General features: G+C 47.1%; 1 protein-coding gene across 11 annotated transcripts in view; it reads right to left on the reverse strand.

The window, feature by feature from the left end:
- Positions 1-21,086, reverse strand: part of LOC147112361 (protein eyes shut homolog) — a 2,879,641-nt gene that overhangs the window by 1,591,296 nt on the left and 1,267,259 nt on the right. For all 11 annotated transcript variants that reach the window (XM_085996555.1, XM_085996552.1, XM_085996547.1 and 8 more), the window contains one exon: positions 18,137-18,264. In XM_085996555.1, the coding sequence (XP_085852681.1) occupies positions 18,137-18,264 (128 nt within the window). The remainder of the gene's footprint in view (positions 1-18,136; positions 18,265-21,086) is intronic.

Raw genomic sequence — 21,086 nt, forward strand, 5'->3', positions numbered from 1 at the left:
CAAACTGATTCCAGTTCTACATCACGATCTGTCAAGCCAAGATCTTTTATCTCTACTGTACCGATCTCATCCCTTATTAACAGCACCAATCCACCTCCTTTTTCTTTTTGTCTGTTCTTCCTAAATGTTGAGTACCCTGGAACATTCAGTTCCAAGCTTTGGTTACCCTGCAACCATGGCCCCGATTTTCGGCTTGTGTGGGAAATGGTCGGGTTTCCCCGAATGTGGGGTTTCTGACACACATAAAAAAGTGTCAGCCAGCTCCACGCAATTTTCCCTCAATTGGCCAATTAATTCCCAGCATGTGGGAAGCCTTGCCAATTGTCCAATTCGAGTCAGAAATCCCCACAGTATGATGTCATCATTCGCAGTGCTTTCAAGGTCCATAGCAAGCACTGCATCCTCTGAAGGCTTCCAAATGAACCATACAGGATGGCAGAGGAGCCTACAGCAGCTGTGGCCAGTGCCAGACCCCGAGCTGCCTTCAAAATCGATGAGGCTTCACTGCAGGCATTATTGGATGGGGTTAGGGCCCACAGGGAGGTCCTCTTCCCTAGGTCAGGGAGGAAGAAGCCTCCCACTGAGACCAATGCTGCATGGGTGCAGGTGTCAGCAGATGCCAACTCGCTGGGAGTCACCAGAAGAACCTTGGCATTACATCTCCAACTCCTTCCTTTACTCCCCCACAGTACCATCCAGAGCCCCCGTCCTCACTGTGGAGGAGGAAGAGGCTGTGCAGCCAGGCTCCTCAGAGGAAGCTCCAAACTCTGAGGGTACAGCGTCAGCAGAAGTAAGCGCACCCAGCACCAGCGCAGACACTCACACCTTGGGGGGACCTACGGGACATAGAGTAGTGTTGCCACCTGGTGTTTCACAGCTCACAAGTGAGCCTCAGCAGATTCTAGAGACAGGGACAGCAGTGGAGAGTCCTCATCGGAGGGTGCAGGACCCTGCCAGCTCAGCTCAGCTGCGCTGTATATCGACCCTCTGCCTCTGGGTCCATCCGCAAGAGGTGATGGATCTCCATGCACAGATGCAGGAGTCTCTGGCAGATTTTGTCTCCAGGGTCGCTGTGAATGTGGAGCGAATGGAGGAGTCCATAGCGACCATGAGCAGAGCCTTTGTGGAGTCAGTGGCGCATGAACGCATCGCCATGGAAAGGTTGGCAACCTCCATGGAGGAGATAACTCGCCAGGGTACAGAAAACATGGTGAGTGCACATAAGAGAATGACATCTCTTGAGGAGCGTTGGCCATCTGTTGAACAGAGAAACCAGATCCTCATGGAAGTCCTTCTGAGTAGGACTGCCAGTGCAGATACGGGTCCCCATGGCCCCCTAAAGTGCAGCAAGGTGCTCTCAAGCCACTTCCAAGCGCTGGCCCCTTCTGGTCTGTGCAGCTTCAGGTGAGTGAGCAGCAGCCTGGTGCTCCTGGTGCTCATCATGCTGTTTCTGGTTCTGCTGTTGCCGCCTCTGCTGCTGGAGATCCTCTAATGGCAAGAAGGGAAGGAAAAAAAGGCATCCCATGCTTCTCGTAGATGCCTCCGCTGAGGAAGCGCTGAGTGAGGGTGGCGAGAGGGGCTCCCCAGGAGATCGCATTGGAGAAGTGTGTGAGGCTCCAACCTTCCACAGCTGTGCCCAAGCCTTGAAGAAGTAGCCCCAAACCTGCAACAACAAGGTCCTTCAACATACAAGTGCTGTCCCTTTAAATTGCAGCTTCTCCGATTGACCTGCAGCTGACAGCAAGCAAGCAGGCAGCTTCACGCCAGGTCTCAGCAGCGGGGTTCCTCGCAGGCGTGTTTGATGTGGGGAAAGCCCCAAAGTTGCAACGGCCCCGGAAAATCGACTTCAACAAGCTGATTATTGGTAATTAGTGTGCCGACGACCAGTCATGCCAGCAGTGGCCGGGACTGAAGTGGGGCGCGGGGAAACGGCGGTCCGAAAGTCGGACGGGGTGGGAAATCACGCGGGGGGGTGTCCCGACCCGCTTTTTCGCTGATTGTCGGCCCCGGCCGCCTGACAAGCCGCCCGACGGCGGCCAGAAAATTGGGGCCCATGTCTCTGTAATGGCAATTACATCATATCCATTTACTTCTATTTGTGCCATTAATTCATCCACCTTGTTGTGAATGCTACGTGCATTTAGATAAAGTCCATTCAACTTTGCCTGTTTAATATTTTTCTGCACTTTGACCCTCTTTACTGTTGGCCTTTGTTTCTACTCCCTACTAGTTTTGCTGAGTACTTTTCTAACTTGCACTTCCAGCTTTGTTTCTCTCCTTTCTGGGCCCACACTTAGGTTCCCAGCCCCCTGATAAACTAGTTTAAATCCTTGCCAACAGCACGAGCAAACCCCCCAGCGAGGATATTGGTCGCTGTTCTGCCGAGTGCAATCCGTCCAGCTTGTACAGGTCCTACCTTCCCCAGAATTGGTCGCAATGCCTCAGGAATTTAAATCCCTCCCTCCTACATCATCTCTCCAGCCATGCATTCATCTGGTCTATTCTCCTATTTCTGCTCTTGCTAGCACGTGGCACTGGGAGTAATCCTGAAATTACTACCTTTTGAGGTCCTGCTTTTTAATTTATCTCCTAGATGAGGTAGAAGATCAACCATGATCTTATTGAATGGCGGAGCAGGCTCGAGGGGCCAGATGGCCTACTCCTGCTTCTAATTCTTATGTTCTTATGTTCTATTAGCTTTACTTGCTCAAATGGTTATTGTCAACTTGACCTGTGAAGCTGCTTTGGCCAAATTAAGGTACCCTGGGCTTGATTTTAATAGCCTTGAGGAGGCGGGTTTGGAGGTGGGTCAACTGCAAAACTCGGAAAAATGGCTTCAGACACCCAACCCGCCTCCATCCTGCCCCCACCAGATCTTCGTGAGTGTCTGTTTAGCTGCTCCCAAACTGACCCGACTCCAACCGGTGGGACAGGTAGTTAAGGCAGTTAAGAGCCTGTTAACTGCCTTACTGATCCTATTTTGATCGAGGTTTCCCATTTTCGTGCCTCTGTCACAAACAGTCCAGCTGCAAGGAGACGAGTTGGTGGAGGACATGATCTGCAGTCATTATTGGGGCAGCACTTTAAAAGCGCTCCTGTAACATGGCTGGCATTCAAATGGAGCAACTTTGTGTTGGAGGTTTGGGATAAGATTTTGCAAATCTAATGACCTTGTGATTGGTCAAGCTGACACACATCTGCTGTGTGAACTGATTGGAATAAGTTCAGGCATCTTTGAGTGTGCGCTTGCAAGCTCCTTGCCTCAACTGACATCTTAACAACGGGATGGGAACCATTTACATCCTCTCATCCTGGTCGTCAGATTCAGAGGAAGAGCAGCGCGGCTTAGTGCTGCTGGATGAACAAGTGGTTCAGCTCACAGCCTCCTTGGAGGAAGACGAAGAGGATGAGGAGGAGAATGAGGATGAGAATGGGGAGTGATGCCTTGCGGGCCGGATTTGGCCAATACAGCAACAGGCGACCATATTGATGGCCGTCAGACAAGGGATGCACTCAGCCATGCCAGATTCGTGTAAGCTAACACTTCAACCACAGGTGGCTGGCACATGGAGATGAATATAAGTTCGACATTCTCAAAACCCCAGACATCATGGCCTAGAAATTGGGTTGTGGGCTCGCCAGGGCTGTAGCGCCAGAAATTTTGCGCCAGCGTTAATGCGGCAGCGCCCGACGAAAATTCGGTTGCGCCAGCCCCAGAGGGCGGCGGGCGCTAAAGGAGGGTTTTAGCGCCTGAAAACGGGCGTTGAATTGGGTTTCCCGGCACTAATCCCCCGCTGCGGCACCCGATGCGGTGCGGCAGGCTGGGGAACTGCAGGCCTCCTCCTTCTGTTAAGGAGGAGCTGCCTGCAGCCGACAACTGTCCGGCGGATTCCCCCGACATCTGAGCCCGGCACCTCGGGGAAGTGCCGGGCTCGCAGCACACACTCATCAGGGCCGCGGGGGGGGTGATGCAGGAGTCCGGGAAGGGAGGTGCGGGCAGGCGGCCGCCGGGAACGCGGCCGGCCGCCGCTCCACCTTTATGCGCCGGCGCAAAGGCGTGTAAGAACACTTTTCACATTCGTTAGTTGCGCCTGCCACGGGCGAGGCGGGCGCAACTGAATTTGGGCTTGGGGCCGGGTTACCACGGCAACCGGGACGCTGCGCACACCGATGACGTCATCGGTGCCGGCGCAGCGCTACCGGCTAACGCCGATGGTAAGGCCCAAGTCAATTTGCAAAACGGCTATAAGTCCGGCGCAAGGCCCTCTAGCGCTACTAATTGGGCGCTAAGCCCACTCAATTTCTAGGCCGTGGTTTGTGCTCAGTGTCACCATCATCATTCTACATGTAAATCACCCTGAGCCCTCACTCTTGAACTTCCATTTCCCAGAACACAAAGGCCATACTTCAGGTGATCTCAGCAGATCATTAAACCTTTTTCAACACTGAACCCATGTGCATCTGCACACAGACCTCGAGCTCACCTCCTCAGCAATTTGCAGCCAAGCTGCCTTGGTTTGCTGAGGAGGCCTCCTCCTTCCGTTTCCAGGGAAGAGGAGCTCCTGACGTCTTCTAACATCCCTCACAAGAGCATGGAGAGAGCCCTCATTGAACTTGGCTGCAACCTTAGTTATTGGGGCTGCCGTTCCTGCAGCTCCCAGCATCTTTAAGAGAAAAAACCATGAATTTTACTAAGCAAATGATTGGAACCCATCTGGTATCTTTTTCATTTCATAGTCAGATAATAAAGTCATATGTCAAAAAATCATGAATCTCTTTCTGGAATAATATGACCAGGAATATCATTCATTAAATTTTGCTCAGAACAGATGCTGTCAATTCCCCTTTCAAGGTAACACAGCACCAAGCCATCCCAATGCCATTTGTATGGAAAGGGGACATGGCCCCTTTAAACTTTCAAACAAACACCGCGTCATCAGACGCGAGAAACTGACATCCTCCAAGCAATTGCCAGGAGGGACCCGCACGTCGGCCGTAACGAGGTCAATCAATCCAAAATCGGAAGTGCTGGGAGGTGGCTGCCGGGTGCGGATCCGAAAGCTGCTGAGCAGCGGGCCCACCCTCAACCCGCCTCCGTTAATAAAATCGAGCCCCCTATCTTTGTTGGCTTCAAGGAAACTGAGATTGTAGTGTATGTACCTTTAAGGGGAGAACTACTTTTTACAGCTCCTGTATACTGTAGTACCGGCAGTGACCACACCTGTATATAACCCTGAGTAGGGATCTGTACAGTTAGTTTTTAGAGTAACCCTCATCCAGTGAACACCTGTTGATTGTTCTCTGCAGTCTCTTGTCCAGTTATTGAAGGACACACAACATCAAGGTGCACGGATTTAACATTGGCGACGAGCAGATTCGAACCGACCTGCAACTCTGCAGAAGAAGGCCGAGTCCAGAAGCATGGGCGTTGACCATCCAACGGAGACTCCAGCGAAACGGGCTGGCAACAGGTACGGCGCAGACCCTTCCCGCACAGTGGTGGCTAGAGCCGACCGATGGCACAGAAAAGGCCGAGCAGCGTTGACGGGAGAAGAGAGAGGGTAGAGCGCAGAGGGCGCAGCTGGTGTCCAGGACCGAGCGGCGTTGATGGGAAAAGTGAGAGGGTAGAGCGTACAGAGTGCAGCCGCTGTTCAGCACCGAGCGGCGTCAACGCGAGAAGAGAGAGGGTAGAGCGCACAGGGCGCAGCTGCTGTTCAGGACCGAGCGGCATCAACGAGAGAGAGAGGCGCGCAGGAAAACGCACAGAGTGCAGCCGGTGTTCAGGGGGCAAGCAGCGTCAGCGGGGAAGAAAGGAAAGCGCGGGAGATGCCATTTTGAGCCGCAGCGGAGAAGAAGGGAGAGCGCGGGAGACGCCATTTTGAGCCGCAGCAGAGAAGAAGGGAGAGCGCGGGAGACGCCATTTTGAGCCAGTCTAACCACACCCAGGGATGCCGAAGAGTGGCAGTGTCACAGCGTTCGACAATGAAGTCGAAGATTGGACGACATATGTCGAACGCATAGAAGTATACTGCAAGGCGAATGAAGTGCCAGATGACAGGAAAGCGCTGGTATTGTTGAATTCAATGGGTGCAAAAACGTATGGCTTACTGTGAAACCTAGTAACCCCAGAGAAGCCAGTGGAAAAGGATTTTGAAAACATAGTGTCAATCCTACAGGACCACTTAGGCCCCACACCGCTGCTGATAGCGGAAAGATTTAAGTTTCACAAAAGGAACCAGCATAAAGATGAAAGTAATGCTGAGTATTTAGCGGAACTGCGCAAGCTATCAAAACACTGCCAGTTTGGAACGGGATTAGCAGATACTTTAAGGGACAAGTTTGTGTGTGGGCTTCAAAGTGAAGGAACCCAGAAACGGCTTCTATCAGAAAAGGATCTTACGCTGGACAAAGCTTTCAGCATGGCAGTATCACATGAAGCAGCAGCACGGGGCGCGGCAGAGATACAACAGAGACCGCAAGAATATGGCACAAATGAAATGTCATACGGAACAGTGAAGTGCTATCGCTGCGGCAGAACAACACACGACCATAAGGATTGCTGGTTCAAGGACCAAGTGTGCAGACAGTGTGGAAAAGTAGGACACATAGCAAGAGTCTGCAGGTCGGAAAAGAAAACCAGCAGCAAGAAATCCCCACAGGAGAAGTACAAGAAGGTACATAAGGTGACGGAGAGTAGTTCAGACAAACAGAAGAGTGATACAGACTCTGGAAGCAAGGAGCTGGGTTGTCTGAAACTACATAAGGTGATCAAAACGGAGGATCACCAAACTATCTGGGTCACGTTCAAGATAGCCGGAGTCCAAGTGAAAATGGAATTGGACACAGGATCAGCCCTAACAGTCATAAACCGAAGGGACTACAAGCGGCTATTCTCACATATACCCTTGAGAGATACAGAGATTGTCTTGAAGATGTACACGGGGCAAAAAGTCTACCCCAAAGGAAAAATAAGGGTGAACGTTATATATAACGGCAAGGAATCACCAAAAATGGACCTATATGTGTTGCCAGATGGTGGACCACCACTACAATGACGTTAATGGATCCGGAAGATACAGCTAGATTGGCATTCCATACAAGCACTGACTGTAGATGCCAAAAAGGATGATGACGTCACACCTGGACGACTGTCAAAAATGCTAACTGACGCACAAGAGGTGTTCCAAGAGGGACTTGGAACACTAAAAGGCATAACAGTGACAATCAAAATAGAGGAAAATGCAAGCCCAAAGTTTTTTAAGGCCAGACCAGAACCTTATGCGATCCGCCCAGCCGTCGAAGCAGAGCTGGAAGGTTTGGAACGTTCAGGAGTACTGTCCAAAGTGGACTGGAGCGAGTGGGCTACACCCATCATTCCTGTAATGAAGAGGTCGTTGAGTAATACGCCTGGGGAACCAAAGAAGGTTCGCATCTGTGGGGACTTTAAGGTGACAGTGAACCCAGTCCTTCACACTGTACGATATCCGCTTCCACGGATTGAAGATATTTTCGCCTCGCTATCTGGAGGGAAACGCTTCACTAAGATTGATCTGGCCCAGGCGTACCGGCAAATGGAGGTAGAAGAAGCCTCGAAACAGTACCTCACGATCAACACTCATAAAGGTCTCTACCAATACAACCGGCTGGTGTTCGGGGTAGCATCAGCTCCGGCTATTTGGCAAAGGGCAATGGATCAAGTCCTGCAAGGGATTCCAGGGACCCAGTGTTATTTGGACAACATCCTGGTCACGGGCGAAAATGACAGTGATCACCTCGCCAACCTGGAGCAGGTGCTCACTAGATTGAAGGAATATGGGCTCCGAGCTAATCGCCACAAATGCGAGTTTTTCCAGAAGCAGGTCTCGTATTGTGGCCACGTTATTGATGAAGAGGGGTTACATAAGTCCCCGGAAAAGATTGAGGCAGTAGTCAGGGCTCCAGCACCGGAAAATGTGTCACAACTGAGGTCGTTCCTCGGGCTGGTGAACTACTACCATAAGTTCTTGCCGAATTTGTCTACAGTACAATACCCACTGAACACCCGACTGCAAACGGGGGTACCATGGAAGTGGAATGACGAATGTAAACGAGCTTTCCAGAAGTGCAAAGAATTGATCACATCAAAAGAGGTGTTGGCTCATTTCAAACCAGCACTACCAATTTGGTTGGCGTGTGATGCATCACCCTATGGCATTGGAGCTGTGCTGTCGCACAAATTCCCGGACGGCTCGGAGAGGCCAGTAGCCTTTGCGTCTCGGTCACTAACCTCAGCCGAGCGTAACTACGCCCAGATTGACAGGGAGGCCCTCAGCCTAGTGTGGGGAGTGAAAAAGTTCAACCACTATCTGCACGGGCAGAAGTTCACCTTGCTGACTGACCACCAACCACTTGTCTCCATCTTTAATTAAAAGAAGGCGTTCCGGTGATGACTGCGCAACGGCTACAAAGATGGTCCCTTTTTCTAGGGGCGAACCAATATGAAATTGAGTATAAGGGCACGAAACAGCATGGAAACGCTGATGGGCTATCACGCCTGCCACTGCCTACTGCGGAGGAAGCACCAGCAGTGGACCCTGTCGAAATATTTTATTCGACTATAATTGAACGCTTGCCAGTAACTAACGCTGATATAGAGAAGGAGACCCGAAATGACCCGACACTGTCTCGGGTATATGACTTGATGGTGAAGGGATGGCCAACACATGGCGACTCACTGTTGCCAGCATTCTCATCCAGAAGAGAACAGCTGTCAGTATGCTAGGGGACCTTGATGTGTGGATCCCGAGTGGTAATTCCACCCAAGTTAAGGGAGAGAGCGCTCAATGAACTTCACGAAGGCCACCTCATAGAGTCATAGAGTCATAGAGTTTTACAGAACAGAAAGAGGCCCTTCGGCCCATCGTGTCTGCGCCGCCCATCCATCCCTGTCCAGTCTAATCCCATTTTCCAGCATTTGGTCCATAGCCTTGTATGCAATGGCATTTCAAGTGCTCATCCAAATGCTTCTTGAATGTTGTGAGGGTTCCTGCCTCTACCACCCTTTCAGGCATTGAGTTCCACATTCCAACCACCCTCTGGGTGAAAAAGTTCCTCCTCAAATCCCCTCTAAATCTCCTGCCCCTTACCCTGAATCTATGCCCCCTTGTTATTGACCCCCCTACTAAGGGGAAAAGTTCCTCTTTATCTACCCTATCTATGCCCCTCATCATTTTGTACACCTCAATCAGGTCCCCCCTCAGCCTTCTTTGCTCCAAGGAAAACAACCCCAGCCTGTCCAGCCTCTCTTCATAGCGGAGGCGCTCCATCCCAGGTAACATCCTGGTGAATCTTCTCTGCACCCTCTCCAAAGCAATCACATCCTTCCTATAGTGAGGCGACCAGAACTGCACACAGTACTCCAGCTGTGGCCTCACCAGCGTTTTGTACAGCTCCATCATAATCTCCCTGCTCTTATATTCTATGCCTCGGCTAATGAAGGCAAGTATCTCATATGCCTTTTTAACCACCTTATCTACCTGTTCCGCTGCCTTCAGGGATCTATGTACATGTACACCAAGGTCCCTCTGACCCTCTGTACTTCCTAGGGTCCTACCACTCATTGTGTATTCCCTTGCCTTATTTGTCCGTCCAAAATGCATCACCTCGCACTTTTCAGGGTTAAATTCCATTTGCCACTTTTCCGCCCATCTGACCAACCCGTTTATATCGTCCTGTAGCCTGAGGCTTTCCTCCTCGCAATTTACCACCCCACCAATTTTCGTGTCATCTGCGAACTTACTGATCATACCTTTTACATTCTCATCCAGATCATTTATGTAGATCACAAACAACAAGGGACCCAGCACCGATCCCTGAGGTACCCCACTGGACACAGGCTTCCTGTCACAAAAGCAACCTTCGACCATCACCCTCTGCCTCCTGCCACTCAGCCAGTTTAGGATCCAACGCGCCAAGGCACCCTGGATCCCATGGGCTCTTACCTTCTTGACCAGTCTCCTATGCGGGACTTTGTCAAAAGCTTTACTGAAGTCCATGTAAACCACATCCACAGCATTTCCCTCATCCACCCCCCTAGTCACCCCCTCGAAAAATTCAATCAGATTTGTCAGACGTGATTTACCCTTGACAAAGCCATGCTGACTATTCCCGATTAATCCTTGCCTCTCCAAGTGGAGACTAATTTTGTCCCTCAGAATTTTTTCCAATAATTTCCCTACCACAGATGTTAGGCTCACTGGCCTGTAATTCCCTGGTTTATCCCTGCTACCCTTCTTGAATAATGGTACTACGTTAGCTGTTCTCCAGTCCTCTGGTACATCCCCTGTGGCCAGAGAGGTTCTGAAAATTTGTGTCAGAGCCCCTGCAATCTCCTCCTTTGCCTCCCACAGCAGCCTGGGATACATCTCGTCCGGGCCTGGGGATTTATCCACTTTTTGGCCTGCTAAAACCGCTAGCACCTCCTCCCTCTCGATGCTAATATGTTCAAGTATGTCACAGTCCCCTTGCCCGATTTCTATGTCTGCATCGTCTTTCTCCATAGTGAACACAGATGCAAAAAATTCATTTAAAACCCCGCCTACATCATCTGGCTCTACACACAGATTGCCTCTTTGGTCCCTAATGGGCCCTACCCTTTCCCTGGTTATCCTCTTGCCCTTAATATACTTATAAAACATCTTAGGATTTTCCTTTATTTTGCTCGCCAGTGTTATTTCATGGCCCCTCCTCGCCCTCCTAATTTCTTTTTTAAGTATGCCCCTGCACTTTTTATACTCCTCTCGGGCTTCTTCCGTCTTTAGTCTTTTGTAACTGCCAAAAGCCCCCCTTTTATTTCTAATGCATTTTTGTATATCCCTTGTCATCCAAGGTTCCCTTTGCTTGTTGGTCCCACCCTTGACCTTTACAGGAACATGTTGGCATTGTACTCTCTCTATTTCCCTTCTGAAAGTCTCCCACTGTTTTGATGTGGATTTTCCTATAAGTAGCTGCTCCCTGTCCACTTTGGCCAGATCCTGCCTTATCATATTAAAATCAGCCTTCCCCCAATTTAGAACCCTTATTTCCGGGCCGTCTTTGTCTTTTTCCATGACCACCTTAAATCTCACCGAATTATGGTCACTGTCGCCAAAATGCTCTCCTACTGACACTTCCACCACTTGCCCGGCTACATTCCCCAGAATTAGGTCCAGTACCGCCCCCTCTCTTGTAGGACTTTCTACATGTTGGCTCAAAAAGCTCTCCTGGATGCACTTTAAGAATTTTGCACCCTCTAAGCCTTTCACACTCTGACTATCCCAATTTATATTGGGGAAGTTGAAATCCCCCACTATTATTACCCTATTATTTTCGCACTTTTCTGAGATTTGCCTACATATCTGTTCCTCTATCTCCCCCTGACTGTTTGGGGGCCTATAGTACACTCCCAGCAAAGTGCTTGCCCCCTTTTTGTTTTTAAGTTCTACCCATATGGCCTCATTAGAGGAACCCGCTAATATATCATCCCTCCTTACAGCAGTAATTGACTCCTTAATTAATATTGCAACACCCCCTCCCCTTTTACACCCCCCTCTGTCTCGCCTGAAGATTCTATACCCCGGAATATTGAGCTGCCAGTCCTGACCCTCCCTCAAGCATGTCTCCGTGATAGCAACAATATTGTACTCCCATGTGTTCAACAACAACTTCAGTTCATCCACCTTATTTGCAAGACTCCTTGCATTAAAATAAATGCCTTCCAGCCCTGCCATATTCTCTTTTGCCTTCACATATTTGCTCTGCCTTCCCAGCTGACTTGTTTTTCCCTCTGTATTTGGCTGTAAATCACCCCCTACTATAGCTCCACTCTGTACCCCATCCCCCTGCCAAGTTAGTTTAAACCCCCCCCAGCAGTGCTAGCAAACCTCCCCGCAAGGATATTGGTTCCCCTCTGGTTCAGGTGTAAACCGTCCGATTTGTACAAGTCCCACCTTTCCCAGAAGCAGACCCAGTGATGCAGGAAACTAAAGCCCTCCCCCCTGCACCATCCCTTTAGCCACGCATTCATCTGTTCTTTCTTCCTATTCCTATACACACTAGCACGTGGCACCGGGAGTAATCCAGAGATTACAACCCTTGAGGTCCTGCTCTTTAATCCTTCACCTAGCTCCCTAAATTCTTGCTGCAGGACCTCATCCCTCTTTTTACCTATGTCGTTGGTACCTGGGGGGGGGTGAAAATGAAAAACCTTGCTAGGGCTTATGTGTGGTGGCTGGGGATCGATCAGCAAATCGAGGACCTGACAAAGAGCTGCTCAGGATGCCAGAAGGTGCAAAATGCACCACCACATGCCCCTCTACACCCATGGGAGTGGCCCTCATCTCCATGGCAACGGGTGCATATTGATTTTGCTGGTCCATTCATGGACTCAATGTTTTTAATAGACGTGGATGCGCACTCAAAATGGCCTGAGGTGATCAAAATGTCCTCCACCACCACGGAGAAAACTATTGCAGTCCTACGGACCATATTTGCCAGGAACGGCTTGCCAGAGCAGATTTGCTCTGATAACAGACCACAGTTTGTGTCCGATGAGTTTCGAAGATTTATGAAAAGGAATGGGGTAAGGCATTACACATCCGCCCCGTATCATCCAGCCACAAATGGATTGGCTGAGAGGTTCGTACAAACCTTTGAAAAAGCAGTAAGGGCCATGTGCGATGACGACATTCCACTGCAGCATAAGGTGGACAATTTCCTGTTAGCCTACAGAAATGCGACACATGCAGTCACCAACCAGACCCCGGCCATGATGTTCTTTAACCGAAGGTTGAGATCTCGTCTGGATTTGCTCAGACCAAATGTACGAAGAGATGTTGAGAATAAGCAATTCCAGCACATCAATGAGAAGCCGACAAGGAGCTTCAATGTAGGGAAACCCGCGACTCACATTATGAGACGCCATGTTGACCAGATTCTAGATTCTAGAGTCACAGGAACGAGTCAACCCCATGTCTCGCGTACCTGGTGATGAACCCGACATACAGGTAGCATCTACCCCAGAAACAGTAGCATCGGAAGCTGATGAACCAACCGACGACAGGGGGCCAGAATCGCCTCCGCACCAAGAGCAAGACATTCAGGAAAGGCGCTATCCAGAAAGGATCAGGAAGCCTCCCGAAAGACTGAATTTATAAATAGACTATTTTCAGTTAATGTTGCATGTTAAAAGTGTTAATTGTAATTAGTTGATATTTAATTGTTAAATGAATGTTATGGTACTGTTAATCTAAAAGGGGAGGAATTGTAGTGTATATACCTTTAAGGGGAGAACTACCTTTTACAGCTCCTGTATACTGTAGTACCGGCAGTGACCACACCTGTATATAACCCTGAGTAGGGATCTGTACAGTTAGTTTTTAGAGTAACCCTCATCCAGTAAACACCTGTTGATTGTTCTCTGCAGTCTCTTGTCCAGTTATTGAAGGACACACAACATCAAGATACACGGATTTAACAGAGATTATCTACTAAATTTAGCTCACAAATGAATCAGATGTTAATGAATTAAGCTGTTGAGTCAACTGAAAATTTCAAAACTGAGATTGAAGATTTTTGGTAGGCAAGCATATTCAGGGTTACGGAACCAAGGCGGGCAATGGCCACGGGAGTGGGTCTAATTGGATAGCTCTTCCAAAAACTCAGCAGAGTCTTGATGGGCCAAATGGCCTCCTTCTGTGCTATACCATTCTATGATTCTAAGTTAAGATACAGATCAGCCATGATCTAATTGAATGGTGTAACAGACTGGAGGGACTGAATGGCCTACTCCTGTTCCTATGTTTTCTGAAGTTCTTCAGCTGGACCATGAACTGAAGGCTGGATCCTGACTTCTCAGTAATTAGTCAATGAGAGTAATAAAAGTAAAACATCTCTGTGAAAGATGTCAGTTGTCACTTTAAACTCTCTTGTGGGATGACACTAGGTGAAAACCGATCTCCTTGGGTGTAAGCTTAACTTATATTGGCGGGCGGAAAACATGCGATAACGAGTGTGCCGCCCATTTTACATCTCGCCTGATTTTCTTTCCCGTTAGTAACATAGGATTTACCAGACGAAAAAGTCCCAAGGTCCATCTAGTTCCCCTTCTACCATCCTGGTTATCACATGATACAATAATAGAGTTGTTGACAACAGCAATCAATCTCTATCAATTAGTCTACAACAGACCCAGACATGAGGTGAGGAAAACTCCATTGGTGGAAAGCTTTAGGAACCACAGGTCCAAAGTCACCTGTTCCTTCCAAGCATGTTATTACGTCATGTCTCAATTGTTCATATACTATGACCCATAATTTGCAGTTGTAATGGTGGCGAAACTTTCAGTGTTTGCCGTAATTACAACTGTGAAACTGACAGCAACTTCTGGTGTCTGCACATGTGCAGTTAAACGCACAAATCCAGAAGTTGCTGTCAGTTATTCCCTGCTCCTCCACAGGCTGCGCTGTTGAACTCCCCACAGCCGGCAATCAATTGACATCACTGAACAGATGAGAACTTAAGCTTTTATGCTCTAATATTGCTGTTAAAAACCCTCAAAAAGTGAAGCCATGTTCAATGAGGTGTAACTGGGTTTTTAACAGTGTACTGAGTCATAACTATTGCTGAACAACCGTTCTGGCTCTGAAAAACTAATTTTATATTTGTGGAATGTCAAATTTTTCCATTATGATAAAAATTCTATGGTTTTTAATGTGATTTTTTTTGAAAGTTTGTTTATGATAGTTCAGCTTCTAACGTAATCCCATGTGTATGTCCCAATCTTTATTTCGCTCTCTGTAAAATGATTTAAAAAGTGAAGGGTAATCAGTGCATTTTACTTCTTGGTTTACTGTCTGTGAGAATTCTTCAATGTGATTGGCTGCTTAGCCAGCTTGATGACATCACTGTTGCTGGGCACTGGAGATCCCCTAGACTTGGTGCCAGAATCAAATTAATTTCGTGGGCAGTTTTCTTCAAGGTCAGCGGCGGGCGCCACCACTTTGCTGCTGACTGCAAAATCTGGGCCTATATCCCAGAATCTTATTTTCTGAAAGAAATCTATCTAATTTGTATTTGAATGAATCAATACTAACTGCTTCCACCTTCTCCCTAATGAGCCTGTTCTGTGGATTGATCAATCGCTCAGTGAAATCGTATTCTGCAGATTAGTTTTGAATGTACCCCCTCCAACCACACCCTCTGGTTCCACTGTTCTGGACAAGATGATATAGCTTGCCAGGGTCTACATTATCCGGTCCTTTTCCATAGACAAGGGAAAAGAAGATTGGGGGAGATGTAAAAATGGCTGCCGATCCATGATCATCCATTTTTCACCCGGTGATAACAATTAAAATGTCCCCCCAAACTGGTAATATAATACGCTGTCTGTTTTCACCACATTTTAGTGACATGAGTAGCTCAAAATGAAGAACGGTATTTTATTGATCAAACATATCAGGGCAGTTACTGATTTATTGCTTCTGCGAATAAAAGAAAGTGAACACAATGCAATTCTGGTGCAGACAGAAACCCATCTATTCTTCCAGCAGAGTGGAGCTGTTTAGGGACCATATTCCCTTGCAGAACATTTCCATCCTGGGCTTTTTCAGCAATTAACAGGAGATTGATGCCCCTGTAGTTGTCATTAAGCAGAGGTTTCCTTTACTTTGGCAGCGGTACAATGTTCTTTGTTCTCCACTGCTTGGGTGCCTTATTGGTTTCAATGATGTGCTGGCCCATGCCAGCGGTAGTTTGTTGAATGAGATCCCAGCTATTTTTTGGACTTGAACTGTTGCTGCACTGTCACGTCCTACTGTATTGCCATGTTTTAGCTGCCTGAAGGCTTTCTTTCGTTACACTGGTGTTACCAGCCTGATATTGATGGACAGATATTCAGTGGTGGCTTTAAAGTGGAAGGCCTTTGTATGGGATTCGGTTACACACAGAAGTATACATTCCAATACTTATTCAACGTGAGCACTGATCTATCAAATCAACCTTGGTTTATTTTTTTGCCGGTAAGTATTTGAAAAACATGCAACAAGTAAGAATCTTGGCACAAGGTACAGGAAAATACACCAACATCTAGTCCCCAACATCTTTGAGAAATGAGCTGGAAATATCACTGTAGAGTCAATTTAAATGAGTTTGATCTCAAGGGTATTTTCCAGAAACATGTTGTAACATTACCATGGTGCACTATCCCTCCTCATCCTTCTCGACCTGTCTGCAGCCTTTGACACGGATAACCACACCATTCTCTTGCCTTCACCTGCTTCCATTCTTACCTATCCAATTATAGCCAGAGAATCTCTTGCAATGGTTTCTCTTCCCACTCCCGCACCATTACCTCTAGAGTCTCCCAAGGATCTATCCTTGGCTCCCTCCTATTTCTCCTCTACATACTGCCCGTTGGCGATATCATCCAAAGACACAACATTCAGGTTCCGCAGGTATGCTGACGACACACGGCTCTACCTCACCATCAGCACTCTTGACCCCTCCACTGCCTCTGTGTTTTCAGCTTGCTGTCCGACATCCAGTCCTGGATGAGCTGAAATTTTCTCCAATTAAACATTGGGAAGACAGAAGCCATTATCTTCGGCTCTTGCCACAAACTCCGTTCCAATTCTGGCCTCCGCTCTACCATTGGAGGCTGTGCCTTCAGCTGTCTAGGCCCTAAGTTCTTGAATTGTCTCTTTAAATTTCTCCGCCTCTCTACCTTAATTTAAGAAGTTCCTTAAAACCTACCTCTGACTAAGCTTTTGGTTACCTGTCCTTATGCCTCCTTCTTTGGCTCCATGTCAAATTTTGTTTGATAATGCTCCTGTGAAGCATCTTGGGACATTTTAATACATTAACAGCGCTATATAAATGCAAGTTGTTGTCAGATACACAATCGGTGTTACAAGTAGTAGTGCAGCTCAATTTGACTCAGGCTTTATATCATTCAAGGCGAAAAAAGAAAAACTGTGGGGTTTCATTCTGAAGCCTACATAATTAAGCAATACATAGCAACAGGAGTAGGCCATTCAGCCCCTCAAGCCTATTCAGCCAATCAATAAGATCATGGCTGATCTGTATCCTAACTCCATCCACCCACCTTTGCTCTACATCCCTTAATACCATTGGCTAGCAAAAACCTATCAATCACAAATTTAAATGCATTAATTGATCTAGCATCTACTGCTTTTTGTGAGAGAGAGTTCCACACTTCTACCACCCTTTGCATGAAGAAGTGTTTCCTAACTTCCCTCCTGAATGGACTGGCTCTGATTTTAATGTTATATCCCCTAGTCCTAGACTCGCCAACCAGCGGAAAAAGTTTCTCTCCACCTATCCTATGAATTCCTTGCAAAATCCTAAATCTCTTTGGACCTCCACTTTTCCTAGTTTTTCTAAAAAATACTTAGATCTATCCTTTTTTGGTCCAAAGTGGATGACCTCTCACGTACCTGCGTTGAAATCCATCTGCCACAGTTTTTTCCACTCACTTAATCTATCAATGCCTCTTTATAATTTTATGCTCCCGTCTACACTACTTACTAAGCCACCAATCTTTGCGTCATCAGCAAACTTGGATATATGGCTCTCTATTGCATTATCTAAGTCATTAATAAATATAGTGAATAGTTGAGGCCCCAGCACAGATCTTTGTGGGTACCACTAGTCATTTTCTTCCAATTCCAGTACATACTCATTATCCCCACTCTCTGTATTCTACCACCTAACCAATCTTCTAACCAGGACAATAATTTGCATTCAATTCTATGTATTGCTTTAATTTTAGCTAACACTCTCTTATGTAGAACCTTATCGAATGCCTTCTCGAAATCTAAATAAACTACATCCATAGACATTCCCCTGTCTACTACTTTAGTTACTTCCTCAAAATATTCAATTAGGTTTGTTAGGTATGACCTACCCTCTACAAATCCATGTTGCCTGTCCAATCAGCTCAAGTGCTCAGTCACTCTGTCCTTAATTATAGATTCCAATAACTTCCCCATAACAGATGTTAGACTAACAGGTCTATAATTTCCTGATTTCTCTCTCTCTCACCTTAAATAATGGAGAAACATTTTAAATTTTCCAACCTAAAGGGAAAATTCCTGAATACCTGCAGTAATAATTTGTCTTTGTAAGCACACAGCTCCCGTTATTCATGCACGGTAAAGAATCACATGGTCCAACGTGATCCTCACATAGTTCTCCAGCAAATTCAGCGGTGCAGATACATGCAAAATCCTGGAGAAAAAAAAGAAATGTACGGTACAAAATAAAATATTTCAGTAATAGTAAATGGAACACCTAGCTTTTGTAATGCACATTGGAACATAGGAACAGGGGTAGGTCATTTAGCCCCTCGAGCCTGTTCCTCCATTCAATGAGATCATGGCTGATCTGTGACCTAACTCCATATACTCGCTTTTGGCCCATATCTTTTAATACCTTTGGTTAACAGAAATCTATCAATCTCAGATTTAAAATTAACAATTGACCCAGCATCAACTGCCGTTTGCAGAAGAGAGTTCCAAGCATTTAGCACCCTTTGCGTGTAGAAGTGTTTCCTGAAAGGCCTTGGATCTAATTTTTAGACTATGTTTCCTAGTCCTAGATTCACCAGCCAGCGGAAATAGTTTCTCTCTATCTACCCTATCAGTTCCCCTTAATGGGCCAGAAATTCCAGGCAAGAAGCGTGAGTACGGTCGGCTTACTCACGCTTCTGGCCGTTGGAAATGCCGGCGTTCAGCATGAACAGCGCATGCGGGGAACGCCGGCATTTCCAGACCTCGAGCGCGTGCGACTGCACAGGCAGCGCTTGCGCAGTGAACTTCGTGGATTTCATTCATGAAATCCGTGAGGGTAAGTCCTTAGAAGTTACACGTGAAAAAAGCAAGTGTAAAGTTGTTCATTGGCTGCGGAGGAAGATATATTTTATCGTGGAACTTTTGAAATGCAATATTTTTGTTTGGGAAAGGGAGGGAAGTTATTTTAAGAAATTTTAAGTAAGTTTTAAAGTTAAAATTTTTTTTTTTTTTTTTTTAAAAAGAGTTTTCAGAACGGTAGGTAGAAGGAGCAATTGTGGCTGTGTGAATGGAATGTGAGAATGAGTTATGTATGTATGTCCACATATATTCCTTTACGTATATGTATGTATGTTTTATATTCCTTTACTAATGTGTATGAATGTATGTTTTTAATTATGATTTTCCAATAAGTTACTTTCTCTGAAAGTCATAATTAAATAATACATTCATACACATAAATAAAGGAATATATACATAACACGCAAAGGAATATATACAGACATACATACTTTCAGAAGCTCCACGATAAGAAATATCTTCCTCCGCAGCCTGTGGAGCAACTGTACCCATGCTTTTTTCAATGTGTAAGTTGTAATGACTGGACCTCACTGAAAGCATTAATGAAAGCGGCGAATTATACTGCGCACGCGCTGCCTGTGCAGTCGCACGCGTTCTGCCTCTGAACCCCTTCGTTCAGAGGACAGGAAATGCCGGTTTTCCCCACATGCACTGTGAATGCTGAAAACCGGCATTTCATCCGGCCAGATGCGTAAGTACCCCGACCGTACTAGCGCATTTGGAAGGGAATTACTGGGCCAACATTTTACATGTCAATAAAATAAAAAATTTAACAATTGCACGACTTGCCCCCTCGCATCTGCGACTGAGGGCCCAAGGAGGTGCATTGCGCAAGAGGTCATCATCGTACGTATCCTCACACTGTTCCCTTTGGGGAACTGTATGAAGTGGTGGAAGGATTTATGGCCGTGATTAACGCTCATTCCGTGACCGTAACCATCTTTGAACCAGCCATTAGGGTGGTTAGTCCTATGGCGGGAGGGTTTTACGGGCTCCCACAACCCATCTGAGGGGGGGGGCCACCAACACCCACGGACGCAAGTATCCCGCTGGATGTCCACCCAGAATTTAAAGTTGGAGCTCCGACTCCACTTGCCGGGACTGTCTGGAGTGGGGTTCAAAACCCTACTCCTTCTGGCCCAGCGGCGGGGATGCTTACTGCTACGCAAAAGGCCCACTCCGCACAAAAGGTGACACCCATACGTTTCCTGCGCCTTTTCCCTCCCCGTGACTGGAGCCCTATGCTGCCATTTCACGTTGCTAATTGGATTGGGCCTTTGTCATAGCGGTAGGATCCCCGCCGCTGGGCCAGATCAGGGTAGGGTTTCGAACCCTGCTCCAGACAGTCCCGGCAAGTGGAGTCGGAGCTCCGGCTCTAAATTCTGGGTTGACATCCAGTGGGATATTTGCTTCTGTGGGTGTGGGTGGCCCCCCCTCCTTGTATAGCTTGTGGGAGCCCGTAAAACCCTCCCGCCATAGGACTAACCGCCCTAATGGCTGGTTCAAAGATGGTTACGGTCACGGAATGAGCGTTAATCATGGCCATAAATCCTTCCACCACTTCATACAGTTCCCCAAAGGGAACAGTGTGAAGACACGTATGACGACGACATTGCTAAATAAATAAATGGAATTAAAAAAATTCTTTTAGGGCTTTTAAAAGTCTTTAAATTGCTTTAATTCTCTTTAAAACTACTTCAGATTACTCAAAATAATGTAAACATTTAAAAAAGTTTATAAAAGTTACCAAAATCTTCAAAAAACTTCCAAAAACCTATTTAAACTGCTGCTTTGCATGTAAAAATCCTTAGCAGCTTGACAGAAACATTGGGGGCATGTCCAGTGAAACTGAGACCTCAAGGGGCGTGTCTCACTTACACTGCACGCTCCTGGCTTCGTGCTGGCTGCACTCCTGGGCGGCGTGACGTCATACGCTGCCCGGGAATGTGCTTTCTATTTCTGCAAGTTCAGGCGTCCCAGAAGCTGATCGTCACGAGCGCGGGGTAAGTGCAAATACGGGGCTTGCACGCGCTGCAAGCCCCGTTCTGGAATTTCTGGGCCAATAACTTGAAAACTTCGATTATATCACCCCTTAATCCTCTAAATTCCTGGGAATACAACCCTAGTTTATGTAATAGCAAAATACTGCGGATGCTGGAAATCTGAAATAACAACAGAAAA

Source organism: Somniosus microcephalus, chromosome 9 (genome assembly GCF_052327205.1).
Source record: "Somniosus microcephalus isolate GS21.2 chromosome 9, FLI_Smic_1.0, whole genome shotgun sequence".
In the NCBI taxonomy this organism is placed as follows: domain Eukaryota; kingdom Metazoa; phylum Chordata; class Chondrichthyes; order Squaliformes; family Somniosidae; genus Somniosus; species Somniosus microcephalus.